Genomic DNA, 16850 nt, shown 5'->3' on the forward strand with positions numbered 1-16850 from the left:
TCTTATACTATGAGGTGCCGTTCACAATTTGAAAAAACTGCCATGTACATGAAAATCCATGCACTTCACTGTATCGGGCTCACACTTAATGAATGGAAACGTGAGGTCGATTTAGTAAATCGGGAGACCGATACAGTGAAGCGGATTTTGTTTTTACACATGGTGTTTTGACACGAAAACAGCACTCCATCATATAATTATATTTATGGTGATTACACTCAGGATTATAATCACTCCCACTACGGTGATTTTACAGTGATTACACGCATACAGTGATTTCACCCATGTTGGGTTAATAGTAAACTACTGCGCATGCTCAACTTCTTATTCTGGGTGGGTTTATAATGGAGTGAAAATACCCTCGTGCAAGAACTTCGAAGCAAAGGGGGGATGGGCGTTTATTCAAGATGGGCTTATTTTCGCGAGGGTACGGTAATAATATTATTAAATAGAGATAATAATTATAACAGCCTGACACTTTATTTGTTTCATGTATATTCTTGATTGGATTGTACTCTGGCAAAAGAGGTTTAATCTGTGGTGAAACATGCTTTTTGCAAGCAGTGTTTGCCTCAAATCAGTTAGTTTATGAATCGTATAGTCAAAGAAACGAAGGAAAGTGCAGCAACGTGACTTTCTGGCTCATTGTTTCGAGTATATGACCATTATTTATGCTACTCACTTCTGTAGTGTCACTGGGTATATATTGTTAGCATCACACTAGTATATATATGGATCGTTTGTTTCCAATTCTCTCACCTGGTTGTGGAGATTAATTTTAGTGAATAAAGGAAGTTTTAGGTAGTAGCTAGTAAGACTATACTCCTTGCTGGACCAAGATCAGACATTATAACTTTCTCTGTATGGATCTGTTTGCCCCTGAAGATGTATATGCAGGGAACAAGTAGTCCTATATGCTGAGAAAGGAAACACAAAGTCTAAGAAAGTTATCACACAGGCTAATTTTGCAGGATACCTTGACCTTGCCTTGGTTTTCTGAAACAAAGTACCTGATAGCTGCTCTGTAGGAGTATGACCTACCATCCTTTGAGAAGTTTCTGCTACATCTAACATCAACAAGCAACGAATAGAGCCAGAGTCCACTTCTTCATGTTTATTCTCTTGTCATGCTTTAATCATACTCATGCATTAGTTTATAACATTGTTGTTGTCAATAAAATGTTCATACTATATATTAAAATGAAAATACAATAAATTAATAAAGAATTGCAAAGTGTAAACCTCGATTTGAGGCCGTGGGTGGGCGTATATTCGAATGAAAACTCGCTGTTCGCGATTAAACGCCCAGTCCCCTAATAAGCCTAGACTTCTTGCAGAAAAGGGTGGGCGTATTTTCGCGAGGGTACGGTATAGGTGCATATATCTATGGATATATGACCAAAGCCCTTGGTATTATGGTATACTTGCAGTAATTAACTTACTGACTCGATCTGAAAAAAGTGTCTTAAAATTAGCACTCTATATATTAATAACTGTTCTCAATAACATAGGCATGTTCCTCCTCCCAGTATTCTTGCAGCTGTTCCACCAGTTGACTGAACGATGGTCTCTCCTCAGGCAACAAACTCCAACACCGAGTCATCAGGAGATTATATCTAGGACATTTAATTTACTTAGCTACTTTTAATTTCATCTGTATACTCACAGCATCTTGGGACATAGTGGTGGTCTGTCCATTCTTTTGTTGTCAGTATGTGTTTGAGCATGTCCTGGTTCTGTATCCCGGGATACGGGCCTCGTCCCAAAGAGAACACCTCCCAACAAGTCACACCAAACGACCACTAAGAATAGAAATATATAGAAACCACATGCAGTGTAGCTGACAAGTTCACTAACTCACCACATCCGTTTTCTCATTGCTAATGGCATCATGGAGTGTCTCTGGAGCCATCCACTTGACTGGGATCTTGGCTCCCTCATTGGCTCTGTAGTAGTCACTACTGTAGATGTTTCTAGCCAAGCCAAAATCACCAACCTTCACCACAAGATTATAGTCAACCCTGCACAGTATAAGTAACAGTAAAAACATACTTATGCTTATGTGTACATGCAGGGGCTCACATGCAGTTCCTTGCTGCCAAATCTCTGGACAAATTTTTCTTCCGCTAGGTACTCCATTCCATTGGCTACGTTCATACACATGCTCACCAAGTTGGAAAAATCTAGATCCTATTATTTTTGCATGTGCTTGACGAAAACACTTTCAGTGATCCTATATAATTACCTCAGGTAGAATGTCTACATTGGTGACGTGTGTTCTTTTCTTTTTCAGAAAGTCCTTCAAACTTCCATTGTCCATAAATGGAAGGATAATGTAGGGTACTCCATCAGGAGTGTCAAAGCACACTCCAGTTAGTCCAAGAATGTTGGAATGACTGAATTCCATCATTAGCAAGCTCTCATCTAAAAATTCTTCCACTTCATTAATTGAGTGTAGGTCTAGATTAATATTTAGTGAAGAATGAGAATGGATAAGTGGTACATGTGGTATAGCTCGAAAGACCATAATAAATCGAGTACTCACTCTTTATCGTTTTGATAGCTATATGTTCAATCTGCTTATCAGCAGATCGCTTCAGTTCACCATGAAACACTTTTCCAAATGCACCTGTAGCGAAAAAACAGAATATACACACACCCTGCACCTTACACACAGTCACTCACCTTTTCCGATCTCTTCTCCGACTGTTATTAATTGCAGCGTATGGTACAAGAATGGAAGAGAAGACCTTCTCATACAGTGATCTGTCAGCATCACTCAGCCGGATATCGTCAGTTTCAATGGACATTGCACTTGATACTTTACCAATCGAATTTGTTGCTCCTACACACGTTTAAGTACCGACAAATAATAAGCTATCCATCATACATTATACCTGGTGGCATCTTTTCACTTCTTCTTGCACTTTTCCTGTGATTGTGTTGCCAGTGCATGTAATTACAGTATAGCAAGAGTAGATAAGAGTAGAGTGTTGAACTGCTGTAACGTTACTGTAGTAAGCGTGGAACCGAATTTGCCTAAATTTGCATCATCAATGTCATCACAGGCATGCCTGGGGCTATAGGATATAATATCGTACAGCCCCAGGCATGCCACAATTCAATTAATGAGTGTTGTTGAGTAAACTGTGAGGTCTGTGGTTTGTAGCACTGACCTTAACCTCGATACCAGGCCCTTTAGTGAAAAGAGGGCCTGGTATCCACTGTTTTAACATTTGTTAGTGAAAAACTACTTTGCGTGGTTGATTAAATTATTTAATGGTCAAGAGAGAGAAAATCGCTATCACAAACTCTAGACGAGGAGCACTGATCCTACTGAGATGGCATCAAACAAGAAAGGCAGCATCTGGAAGCAAGTAGACTTGCCAGAGCCGGTCGGTACCGACAGAAAAACGCCTACCACACTACCACAGTAAAAAAGAAGACAAAACCCTGACTTTTCAACACTGGAGAAAGCGTGAGCAAGAGAAAAAGTATAAGCCATCACAACAAAAGTAGTCACTCGTTTAAACCATAAATGTTAATTAGCTATCTGTTATAATAATTATGTTATAGTTATAACACGGGCACAAGGGATGTATGGAATATATTGCACTGAAGCACGAGGGCGCCAGCCCCGAGGGCTGAGTGCAATATATTCCATGCATCCCGAGTGCACGTGTAATAACTAGTTTATATCCCGAGGGCATAGCAACATAACACTGTCTTAGTAACACAATATAAACTGCACAAAAAGATGACAAAGACAACTCTAGACACAGCTCCATCTCTTCTCTCTCCTCCTAGACGCCAGTATATGCAGCGTATAAGATTGGCATGACCGACGAATGGCTTGACACAAAATTGTTGGAGTTCCAACGCTGAAACCACTGCAAAACAGCCCCACCCCACTTCTGGTGCTGCAAAACAGCCCCACCCCGCTACTGCTGGAAAGAAACAGCCCCACCCCATTTACTGCTGCGAAGAAACAGCCCCACCCCACTATACTACTCAGTGTAACTGCTGCTCGAACAGCCCCCTCCACTATCCTCGGCATCACAACCAAGCCAAAGAAGTTCGCCTCTACACTGCTGCAAAACAGCTCAAGCCCCCTGCAAAAAGAGCCGCTTCTAGTGCTATATGGTGAAGCCAGAATTGACCGTGCATCAAAGTGGAGGACTAGGTCTAGGAACACAGAATCTTCACAAAATGAGCCTGGGACGATTTAAAAACCTGCATGGTTGTAAAGAAGAAACTCCAGCAGTGCTGAACATTCCTGCATGGCTGGACTTACTTTGATACTTGTTATTTCTCATGATAAAATAATATTTAATTTAATTATGCCAGAGGGGCGTTTTGTGGTCAGTGCAATATGACTTTTCAGCAGTGCAATATGCTTCATATTGCACTTGGCAACAACATAGCAGCTGCCAGTGACCCTCCAACTATGGAACCAACAGCCCCTAAAAATTAGAGGTTTATTGCAATATCGAATACCGCTCCTATATAATACAAACCTGAAACTGTTGGCTGGTCCTCATTAGAAGTCTGATTTTGAGTCGTTACTAAAGAAAACAAGAGTTAGAGTATGGACTCAGGATCATATAATTAAGCTTGAGATGTACCTGAAAGAGGTGTTTCTGTCACAGTTACTGTGTGTAGAAAGAGACACATGATTGGAATCAAGAATACATGAAGGGGAGTATAAGCAACTAATCATCATACGTTAGAAACAACTTTAACACTCACCATAATTATATCAAGTGGCTCTACACAACGCATAAATCGATGTGGGAAATCAATCTGATTATGGCCGTGGGAAATACTTATTATAGCCGGCCTACGTTTTGTAGGTATGTGCAGTTATCAACCACAATTAACTGTGACTAAAATGTTACATTACTGCAGGTTTGTTTTATGTACTCAGATTACAATGCCCGTACATATAGTGTATATATCATAGCAGTTGCTTTCTCCCCCTAAGATCCTGAGTTAATGTTATACGCAAACCTGAAACTGTTGGCTGGGCTACATCAGTAGATTGAATTAGAGTCATTACTGTATAAGAAAAGAAAGCAAGGGTTAGGATTACAATTGGTTTTAATAATTATTACGATACCTGAAATAGTTGTTTCTGTCACGGTTTGAGCCGTTGCTGTTAGTGAAAAAAAGGCATGATTGCATGGATAACCTCTTCTTGTAATAATAGGGAGAGAACAGAGCATCGATCACGCACAAACCTGGAATTATTGGTTGGGCTACAACAATAGTAGTTGTTGATACTGTAAAAAGAAGCACTAAAAATATTTCCTGAATCCAACTACTACGATACCTGAAGGTATTACGGTCACAGGTTGGACTATTCCTGTTACAGAGTCTGTGTGTGGAAAGCAACTGCATAATAATAATTATCATCTTGTAAGCAGAAATAATATCCTAAGTACAAACACCTGGAATTGTTTGCTGGGTTACATCGTCTTGATTTTGAGTCGTCGCTGCTGTAAAAGAAGCAGCTGCAATAATTATGTATTTTCTTATCTATAAAGATACCTGAAGTAGGTGCTACAGTAGGTGCTACAGTCACACTTTGGATTTCTCCTATTACTGTGCATGGGGAAAGGGTATTATAAAATTTGATAAGCTATATAGAGTTCACCTAAATCAATCCCATCCAGACACTGTGATTGGTCCAGGCGCGTGTACGTGTGTACTCTAGTGTAGCTGGAAGGACTTGAGCAATTGAGTTCTTTGATTTGAGTCACTACATCATTGGCAACTGGTACTCTTGACAAACAGTTCTCAATAACAGGATCAAGTTCCTCACAACTCTCTGAGCAAATTGGCAATGCATCTCCTGTCCGTGGGTCGCATGGAAGAAATGTCAGATAGCATCCAAGAAAAACCAAAACTTCGACACAACCTTGTGTTTTTGGCTATATTTGAATAAATTACACTAATTTGTTGCAATGAAGTTGATAAGGTCGTGTTGGTACTGGATGAAGGGATGTAGTAATTGTGTGGAGAAACTGTTCTATCACTGCAATTGTTTGGTCCAGGAGGAATCGGCAAACATCTACGAAAATTTTATATTACATTTATCTATGCATGTATCATCATAATAATTTACAGCTATAATTATTGCATGTTATTTGCGATTGTTTGAAGAGCAATGTGTGGGTGGGGGGGTTTGGTTGAACTTGTAGAGTACATGCAGGCATGCAGGGGAGTTTATGTCTCTGTCTCGCAGTATTCTTGAGGGAGCAAACTATGTCTATAATCACTATCACATGCAGTGTACAAATAGTTACAGTGCATGGTTTGTAGTGCTATAGCTTTTAGTTTTTGGTTAAGTGATTTTATGAGAAGGGGAGATGGATATCCATGGCATGTCTTAATGAAATACAATCATTCCTCTGACAGTCACTCATTTAACAGATACACGAGCCACTCCCACATAAAGTTGGTCACCTTTTTAACAGGTATAAATTATATATACCATGTGCATGTGAATCAACAATTAAGCCATCACATTAAAGCAACCCAGTGATTTAATGCCCCTGTCTTTCACATACTGTAACCATAATTTCAGAAAATAAACCTCCATCAACTTTACCGTATTCCTTGTGCAGCTATGCCTCAAGGGCATAATTAGACACAATTCTACATTTGTGTAAATTAGAGGCTGGAGGTATATGCTAAATCTACTCTGCCTTTTGCTATTGCAATTATAAACGGACCTCAAAATGTGTTCAAACCATGTCCACATAAAGTTCAGATGCCAGTGAATAGGGGTTGGTAGATTATGCTAGCATAATTTTGAGCATAATAGGTACATTTTTTTGATGAGAATTATGCTGGCATAATAGGCACATTAATAGGCAGGTTTCACAGAAATACAGGTTGTACGAGTCATAGTATAAACATTTGAAAGTACTGGTTTAATTTTCTCCTTGAAATTCTATTATAGCAGATAGAGTCACACGGCAATTATTTATAGTTTGATGTTACTTGTGTGACGACATGGGGCCTATGTTGTGTTTTGGAAGAATAATTTTTGGAGGAATAATGTGGGAATAATAGGCTATTTGATAGGCAATTCGAAAAGAATAATAGGCTGTTTACTTGAGCATAAAAGAATAGCATAATAGGTAATATCTTGAGCATAATCTACCAACCCCTACCAGTGAATCAATCACAGAAAGTGAATTAGCGAACCATGCATGGCCACTTAAAATTTGAACAAAATACTGCATGCGCTTATAGGGAAAAGAGCAGGCCTTTATGCGCCTATTATCCAGCCCATAGCATTAACCACGCCCATGACGTTCCAATGAAGCAATTCTCCATTAGCTAGCTCGATCATTCTGCAAGAAGTCTATAGTCATTATCTGACAGCAGTAACACAACTACCTGCAGTTAAAGAGATTTAACATCTATAAAGAAGTGTGGAGACCAGTTGTTGGGCAGAGAACTGTGCAGAAAACCATGCGCCTTCTATCCAGGCTCTTGGTCTGCTAACCAGTATGCACCTATTAATTGATGTGCGCTTATAACCAAGTGTGCTTATTAACTAGATTATACGGTACCATGTCACACCCACTGTGACATACATTTTCTGACGTACTTAAACAAACTAGCTACAGAAGCTGATGTAATTACATACAGCAATAATGTTTTTGCAAGACAAACAATGTAAATTAATGTATAACATTCTTATTATGGGTGATATGAGTGAAATAGTTAGTGGTGCCGTAGTTAACGATAATATCGTCGTTAATGTAATTACGGTAACACTCTGTCAACACAAACGTACAGCTCCAAATTTCTTTTGGAAAAGTACTAACTATTACTATACGATTAAAAATCCACAAATAGCTGAATTAACTGGAACGACTCGTATTTAATCGTCTCACAATACCCTGCTCTACTGCATACATACAAATACACTATAATAACACCTGAATATCATTTTGGGACATACTCTAAATACTGATATAGCACACACACTTGGACTCACTCAGTAATTGTCTGGTTGGTGTCTTCTTGTCCATTTCCTAAAGATAGAATTAGAATCTTACTCTCAACAAGCACCCTGTCTGGCAACATACACTAATGCAGGTGGCAGTAATTAGTCTCACCATCATGGAAGCAGGTTAGAAGAAAGAGAAGCAGAAAGGTACCAGTTGGAAACTCATGATTAGCCATTCTCATGCACTGTAACACCCGGCCAGTGTGAGCAAAGCAGTTCTATTCTACAATCCAATTAAGGTGTTTCGCCACCGCGATATTTATTGGAGTATGAATATCATTATCGCTATGTTTTTAGTGTAGCATTAGCCTCGAATCCACGCCGAGTATTTTTAATCGGCATGGATTCGAGGCTAGTGTAGCATCAGACAAGTACCGGGAGTTTTCTTGTGTCAATTTTTAGCATGTGGATAAACCCGGGAATCTTCAACTGAGGCTCTATCCAATTAAAGAAAGGTAGGGGCAGGGCCAGACGAAGAGAAATTTTGAAAAAAGTCAATCTGGTTGGAGCTACTGTTTATCAAAATATCCAGCGTATTTTTAGATACTTACGGTCTACTCTTAGCTTTTACTCGCCCGTATGAAGTTTTACAACGAATATCTCTTCGTCTGGCCCTCTGGAAGGTACTTAGCTACATATAGATACCAATAAAGCTTGCTGAAAGTACTTACTGCTCTTATAAATTGACACAAAAAATAGTCTATATACTTGCGGTTTTGATGCCCACTTTTCTCATTCATGCATCTTTATAATCATGGCATTCTTACACAAGGCAATAATCATACAATATAAGTACAGCAGACTTCTTTGAACCTGCAAAAGAGAAAAAGCTGACAGAATTAAACTCATGAATATTCATGAGTGATCACAACACTCTAACCTTAAGACACAGATCATCATTGTAAGTTGTTTAGTTAATGATCTTTACCACAAAATTAAAGTTAAATCAAGTGTTAAAATTCGGGGTAGAATCTAGGTAGAACTAACACATTACTCGTTTCTTGCTTGACCTTATATTAAAATGACGCAACAGAGAAACCTCATTTATGGGCTATAGAAATTTTTATTGTCTATGTTCTCAACAACATAGGTGTGTTCATCCTCCCAGTACTCTTGCAGCTGTTGAACCAGCTGACTGAACGGTAGTCTCTCCTCGGGCAGCAACCTCCAACGCCGAGTCATTAAAAGGTCAAACCTGCATACGGTTGGAACAAAATTACAGCTAATGTAAAGACGAGGAATAATTATGCCCATAAGAACAAGTATTAAATCTACTCGATTCTGACTAGCAACTATTCTGGACTATGAGAATCATTACAAATGTACTTACAGCATTTTGGGACATAGTGATGGTCTCTCCAATCTCTTGTTGTCAGTGGAGATGTGTTTAAGAATATCCTGGTTCTGTATCCCTGGATACGGGCCTCGTCCCAATGAAAACACCTCCCAACAAGTCACACCAAATTACCACTAAGAATAGATAGCAACCACAGTGTAGCTGACAAGTTCACTAACTCACCACATCAGTTTTCTCATTGCTAATGGCATCATGCAGTGTCTCTGGAGCCATCCACTTGACTGGGATCTTGGCTCCTTCATTGGCTCTGTAGTAGTCACTACTGTAGATGTCCCTGGCTAGGCCAAAGTCACCAACTTTCACCACAAGCTCTGTGTCCACCCTAAAAAATTAAAATGCATAATAGTTAAAGCATCATACACGCAATGATGCATTGTAAGACAATTAATTTTATGAGGACTGACAATTGATGGCTCACATGCAGTTTCTTGCTGCCAGATCTCTATGCACAAAATAATTTCTTCTCAGCAAGATATTCCATTCCTTTCGTAATGTCCAAGCACATGTGAACTAAGATTGACCAACTCAGATCCTGAAAAATTAATATAAATTAAATGTAATCAGTTTATTTTAGCTGGCAACCTCGGTTAGAGTATCCACGTTTGTAAGATGGGTTCGTTTTTTCTTTAGAAAGTCCTTCAAACTTCCGTTGGCCATAAATGGGAGGAGGATGTAGGGTACTCCATCAAGAGTGTCAAAACACACTCCAGCTAGTTCAAGAACGTTGGGGTGGCTGAAGTCTTTCATTAGCAAACTCTCGGCAAAAAATGATTCCAATTTATCTTTCGAACTCAAGTCTGTGAGAAAAATAAATTTACTTAGAGAGACAACTGCAAGTTACTTTTGATTGTTTTGATGGCAATATCTTGTGAACTTGGTCTCCTTACTTCTCCCTTGAATACCTTGCCAAAAGCACCTGAAAAGTTGTGTATGTAATATTATTGTAACATAACTCATATACGTTTACTCACCTTGTCTGATCTCCTCTACGACTGTTAGGGCAGCATACGGCACAATAATGGAAGAGAAGATCTTCTCATACGATCTTCTGTCAGCATCACTCAGTCGGATACTATCAGATCCCGTAGAAATTTCTTTTAAGTGTGCATCAGCAGATCCTTCTATATAGTCGGAGTTTATTAAATCAGTTCTATGGAGATCTTCAACTTACTAGGTTCTGTGCTATATAGCCTGTGGTTTCTGCTACCATCTTTACTGTAGATTTGATACTATATAGTTTGTTAGTTTGTTCCTGTTGGGTTCATTATACCTATCATTGTCCCCACTATACCCAGAGGAGATACGACACGTGTATACCTCGATTAGGTTAAGATGAGGTATTTGGTCACGTGCACCAATGACTTTATTGCTGAAATGTTGCACATGACCAAGCCTAATTGCGGTGCACATGTCGTACTTCCTTGCCCAGGATTTTCCATATCTTTCCCGTGGTAAAAATCCTAATAGTCGGCTGTCTTTAAGTTACTTCAACATTTGGATCATACTTTTCTCAACAACAAGCAACAAACTTAATGGGTTTAGTAAAGCCTAAAGGGCCTTCAAATTTCCACCCTCCATGTTTATACAGGAGGGCGATTAGTATAGGATACGTACTACATGTAATTGTGTGTGTGCATGTTATAAGCAATCACCTTGGGGAAACTGTGAGCCTGTAGCCATGTAGGTTCATGTCGCCTGATTCAGATGATTTTTTCCGATAAATGAAGACCAGAACAAAGAGAAATAGTCCAACTATGAGAGCTAGAAACACAGCAGCTCCCACAGTAGCTCCAGCTAGCACACTCACAGCCACTGTTTCTGGGGATTATCATAACTATTATAGATACCATCAAGAGTTCATTAGGAAGAGTACGCAACTCCACTAAAAACCGTAGTAGTCCAGCCTTACGTCACAACTATACATGTTTTTGCAATTGCAAATAGTGATGATTATCAATTATCATTAATTGCCTTGCTGACACCAAGGGTGTATAAAAGAAGAGAGGGCATGCAACAGCAAATCAGCAGAATCCACCAGGTGGCATGGGCAGATGAATGTGCATGAATGTGCATGAAGTGCTAAAATATAACATTTTATTTTTAGCACTTCACCTTCATTTTTGCCCACGTGATGAATTCTGCTCGCTACGTGTACTGATAGTGAGTTGCATGCCCTCTCTTCTTTTATACGCCTTTGCTAACACCTTGTATACATTGCATGGTTGTGGTTACAGTATAGGGAGTATTTGTGACGTATATAGGTCTGCCATGGCAGAATACCGCCAGTCCTGCATGTGTACAGTATATTGGAGTTGCGTACTCTTCCTAATGAACTCTTGTATACATACAGGCCTATATTTATGGGCTATACGGCAGTAGCATTCCATATGCTAGCTATAATTACAGACATACCTGAAGTTAGTGGAACTTCTGCAAGAGGAAGAAATATTTCATCATGACTTGTTACTTTGTAGCGAAATATATAGGCATTAATTTTATGCACACTCACCCAAATCAGTTACATTGATACATAGGTCGTAGTTTCCATGTACAAAGTCAGGGAGGTATGAATTGACATCAGAACAGTTAAATAATGATATCATGATGGCTAACACGCTTTCCGATGTTATCATGGTGACACAAGATTGAATGAGATCATTGACAACATCACAAGTTTCCAAGCAGAGTGGCAGTGCATCTCCTGTCCCAGGGTCACAAGGAGAAAATGTGATATAACAGCCGAGAGAGAGGACAATGTCCGTACAGTTCTGGTCAAAGTTGCCACTAGCAATTGTCTCTTCTAACAACTGTTGATAGGTGGTTATATTTCGGCTGCGTAGAGGAATATAGTGGGCGTGCTGGGAGGAGTGACAGATGCTACTGGAAGGAGTGGGCACACACCTGACAAGGAATATATTTATGACAATGCATAATTAGTGTACTACTGAACATGTACGTATGGGCTCCTGTATAACAAACAGTGTGGGTTTTGGATAGTCTTCTCCGTAGTGTATATATATAGTTCTATCAGGTTGAGAATATTATGTTACTTATTCAGTTATTGTCCTTTTTGGCCTGAAATTTGGCATAATGCTACGGACTTCAAGAGGCAAATGTTACTATATACTATCGATGGTTTTAATAGAAACACAAACACTCACTGATTTGGACGAGACAGAATTCGTTCTGTGTATAGAAACCAAAACATGATTGTTGTAAATCAATATATATAATATGGTGAGCCTTTTGTTTCAAAATGGCGATACAAAATACCATGTGTTGGTGTCCCAAACTGAAAGGATAAATCGACTCGATGTGTTTTATCAACTCGATTTTATCGACATCATCTGGTAAGGATCGACTCGATGTGTTTTATCAACTCGATTTTATCGACATCATCTGGTAAGGATCGACTCGATGTGTTTTATCAACTCGATTTATCGACTGCTTCTGGTAAGGATCGACTCGATTCCAGGTCGCTGGGGGAAAAGGCGAGTTTCGAGGGCGGCCTGATATGGCTGTAGTCGCTGTACTCTAGCGTGCAACGAAGGCGCTAGGCTCAGACAAGACACTGAGACTTTTGAGGCCACAGGCACGCCTACAGCAGCTCAGAGTAGCTCAGATGGGGACCTTCTGAGCCTGAGATCACACAGCAGCTACTTGCTATGTTTCATGAACTCAATTAAGAGTCAAGTAGACAAGCATTTAGTGATTTAATTTACTGTGATCCAGCACAAGTAAGCTGCTGTGACCTTCTGCAGGCGTGCCTGGAAGGTCAGCTACTCTGACCTGCTGTATATAGGCCTGCCTGTGGCCTCAAGAGTCTCAGTGCCTTGTCTGAGCCTAGCGCCTTTGTTGCAAGAGTACAGCCATAACTAGCCTCGATATCAAGCCGCCCTCAAAACTCGCCTTTCCCCCAGCGGCCTGGAATCGAGTCGATCCTCTCACCAGAAGAAATCAAGTTGATAAAACACATCGAATCGATCCTTACCAGATGAAATGGATAAAATTGAGTTAATATAACACATCAAGTCGATCCCTACCAGAGAAAGTCGATAAAATCGAGTTGATTTTTGGGACACCAACACATGGTATTTTGTATCGCCATTTTGAAACAAAAGGCTCACCATAATATAATAGGTTTCCACTTACCCTTGTCCTCAGACGGAAACAGATCGGTACATCCATCACTACCTGAACCAAGCCGTTGCTCAACATCTTCATAGAAATAGTAAGTGCTTGAGTTAGTACAATCAACTTGTATGAATAATTCCACGAACAATTCTAGTAATTCAATTCGAGATTCCTGCAACGTCCGTGCATATTCAATTATTGGAGTGCAAGTGTCTTCTTCAAAAATTCGAGTGTATGCCAAGCAGCTATCAGAACAAATTGGTAAGAGATTTTGTACAGTTTCATTACAAGGTGGTCTTGCTGCTACACACATTATGTGCCTCAAAGCCATGACACAGTCAGGATCCGGGGCAGGACGAAGCTGGGCCAGAAATAGGAATGCAAACTGTAAAGAATCAGAAGAAACGGTTGCACCGGCAAGTATTGGTTGAGAGAAAGAGAACAAACTGTTTCTGTCAGGTAGGGGATAGCAGACATGTGCTGTTGGTAGTGGATTACACCTGCAAATGAGTGGAAAATCTCAAATGTATAAGAACTTGAATGGTAGATCTACTAAATACAGACCTCATGAATATTGTAACAATGTCATGTATTGTTGTATTATGGGCATGTGCTTTATGAAGTCGTGAATATCATAAAGGTCATTTAACGGCAGCCCTTACTAGCTATAATACATGGGAAAGATCTCATGCATGCTATATACAAAGGTACTGACTTACAGTGGTACTGACAAGTTCTGTCCCCATCCTGCAATAAAAATTAGATCATGAATTGGAGCTCTGCTGCTGTCTGTATAGCTATAGATCTACATGTCTTAACTGCCAACTAGATAAGGCTCTCAACGTATCTATATAGGTCTATGAACCTTACCTTTGTGTAAGCTGCTTAAGAATAGGAGAAATGAAAGTAGTCTTGTAGCCCCCATCACAACTTGCTCTGAAAATGTAGAATGAGCAGATCTATAGATATATCTAGAGCCCTGCCCCTCTTTTTTGGAAGGTGTCAAGAGTGGTTTGATCTATGGTTTGATGTTTGTACAGTACGGGTATAGATCTATAGACTATACTCACTGTATATACAAAACACAACTAGAATATATAATTATACAGCAGATAGATATATTTACGATGGTTGGTGTGAAGAATATACAATTAACTCATGCCTGCTTCTTTTGTATAATTATATAGAAACATGGAAAAAGAAGTGTTTGCGAAGATTATTGCTTAGTTTGTCTGCTTGGTGAGCTAAGGAGGCTGGAAAATTTAAGCATCAATTGAAAGCAACTTTCTCATAAAAGCATTGAAATGCATTTGCAGGGAATACAAAAGCTATAATTAACACGACGAATTGTATGAATGTATCCAGTTATTGGTGTATCAGCTACATTATTCAATAATGTAAGCGTGATTCTCCTCCCAGTACTCTTGCAGCTGTTGAACCAGCTGACTGAACGGTAGTCTCTCCTCAGGCAGCAAACTCCAACACTGGATCATCAGAAGTTCATATCTAAACAGAATTATTATTATGATGATGATGATGATGTCAATTGACTTACAGCATTTTGGGACATAGTGAGGATTTCTCCAATCTCTTGTTGTCAGTGGAGATGTATTTGAGGATGTCCTGGTTCTGTATCCCTGGATACGGGCCTCGTCCCAAAGAGAACACCTCCCAACAAGTCACACCAAATGACCACTAACAATAGAAATATAGCAACCACATGCAGTGTAGCTGACAAGTTCACTAACTCACCACATCAGTTTTCTCGTTGCTAATGGCATCATGGAGTGTCTCCGGAGCCATCCACTTGACCGGGATCTTGGCTCTCTGGTTGGCTCTGTAGTAGTCACTACTGTAGATGTCCCTGGCTAGGCCAAAGTCACCAACCTTCACCACAAGCTCTTTGTCCACCCTGAGAATTAAGGAAATTCTTCATGCAGTTTAAAGGTCACTATATCGGTGATAACAGTGCTGTAGTATCAGTATAATAGGAAGTAAGGTGTGATTTAATCTATTCGTATGATGCACAGTGAATTGCACAGTGAAGCAGTGCGATTATATCGTGTATCACATCCGGATCAGAAATTGCATGCACGCTTCGAATAACGGCCATGGTTATTAAAACTGCAAATCTGGTTACTCATTCAGTAAGGGATTAATAGCACTCATACAAGCAATGTCAAGGTAAGTATATAATTATCGCTTTGAGCAATTCTAGAAGCCTTGCCATTGCTTATAAACTTGTGCCATATCATATATACTCTTAACTATAATATTATACTAACCAGGGGCGGATCCAGGATTTAGGGAAGACAAGAAGAAGTGTCACTCGGCGCGTAGCGCCGAAATTTTTGGCTGACCACGCCCCCTTTTACATGCCACGCCCATTAATTAACCACATTCCCTTCAACAAAAACATTATACAAAAACATAAATTATATAATATCTGAAAGAACACAAGGCAAAGCCATTCTCATGCTCTGGGATAGTGATTGCACTTTCTTCTCTTTCAGGAGAGCTCCATTGGCTGATCCTCAGCGGAAGATCTCGTTGCTTGCTTCGATGAACATGGAGGGGTGATGGAGGTGGCTGGTGGTTCCAGTGGAGAGATAGTTGTGACTGGAGGAGAGATGGTTGTGACTGGAGGAGAGACGGTGGTGGCTGGAGGAGAGACGTTGATGACTGGAGAAGAGACGGTGGTGGCTGGTGGTTCTCTTGAAGAGGAGACTGGCTGTAGATCATCTAGATTATTATATTAGTCAATATAATTATTATAGCAATTATAATTAATCTATACAGTGTCTATCATTCGGTATGCAGTGCCATGAACTCTCCCTTACCTGAAACTTTAACCAGGAGTCAATGGAGGGTTGCAATCTAAACCTTTTGTTAGGATTCATGGCCAGGCTCAATTATCACTGCGACCATGGCTGGATGAGTCAATATAGCCAGCCCCACCCTCATATTATGCAGAGAGTACCAGCCCCACCCTCACATTATGCAGAGAGAACTTTATACCCTATTGTCATGACAGTAAGCTAGCTAGCCAGGTGTAATATAAAGTATCAACTTAGTGGAAGGGTAGTTTGTACAAACCCAACGAACTACCTCTGGATCCGCCCCTGCTAACATCTGAGGCACTGGAGCAAACACTTGCATGTACCTCAGTATAACACAGTTATAATTATTGATCTTACATGCAGTTCCTTGCTGCTAAATCTCTATGCACAAACTTCTCCTCAGCAAGATATTCCATACCATTGGCTACGTCCATACACATGCGTACCAGGGTAGAATCATTCATGTCCTGTACAGAGGGAGGAGGCCAGG

The 16850-nt window shown here is 39.9% G+C and overlaps 2 protein-coding genes, 1 long non-coding RNA gene and 1 pseudogene across 3 annotated transcripts; all 4 read right to left on the reverse strand.

The window, feature by feature from the left end:
* Positions 1 to 1460: 1460 nt before the first annotated feature.
* LOC135343981 (tyrosine-protein kinase receptor UFO-like) lies at positions 1461 to 3173 on the reverse strand. Its single transcript, XM_064541041.1, is given in 10 exon segments — positions 1461 to 1616; positions 1667 to 1712; positions 1715 to 1802; positions 1862 to 2021; positions 2083 to 2109; positions 2111 to 2190; positions 2246 to 2460; positions 2546 to 2629; positions 2686 to 2845; positions 2898 to 3173. Coding segments are annotated over 9 exon segments (921 nt in total). The 5' UTR covers positions 2777 to 2845; positions 2898 to 3173; the 3' UTR covers positions 1461 to 1486.
* Positions 3174 to 4660: 1487 nt separating this feature from the next.
* Positions 4661 to 8276, reverse strand: LOC135343996 (uncharacterized). Its single transcript, XR_010397305.1, has 9 exons — positions 8139 to 8276; positions 8018 to 8054; positions 5657 to 6073; positions 5551 to 5604; positions 5451 to 5498; positions 5333 to 5377; positions 5241 to 5282; positions 5120 to 5155; positions 4661 to 5058 (listed from the first exon to the last, which is right to left on the reverse strand). It is a non-coding gene; the product is annotated as an uncharacterized LOC135343996 (long non-coding RNA).
* Positions 8277 to 8766: 490 nt separating this feature from the next.
* Positions 8767 to 14496, reverse strand: LOC135343956 (muscle, skeletal receptor tyrosine-protein kinase-like; annotated as a pseudogene).
* A 304-nt stretch (positions 14497 to 14800) lies between these two features.
* Positions 14801 to 16844, reverse strand: LOC135343984 (insulin-like growth factor 1 receptor). The gene is made up of 4 exons (XM_064541047.1): positions 16718 to 16844; positions 15273 to 15432; positions 15076 to 15215; positions 14801 to 15026 (listed from the first exon to the last, which is right to left on the reverse strand). The coding sequence occupies exons 1-4, from the start codon at positions 16822 to 16824 to the stop codon at positions 14906 to 14908; spliced, it is 528 nt and encodes a 175-aa protein (XP_064397117.1). The 5' UTR covers positions 16825 to 16844; the 3' UTR covers positions 14801 to 14905.
* Between the last annotated feature and the right edge of the window lie 6 nt (positions 16845 to 16850).

The sequence above is a fragment of the Halichondria panicea genome, chromosome 11 (genome assembly GCF_963675165.1).
Source record: "Halichondria panicea chromosome 11, odHalPani1.1, whole genome shotgun sequence".
Classification (NCBI taxonomy): Eukaryota; Metazoa; Porifera; class Demospongiae; order Suberitida; family Halichondriidae; genus Halichondria; species Halichondria panicea.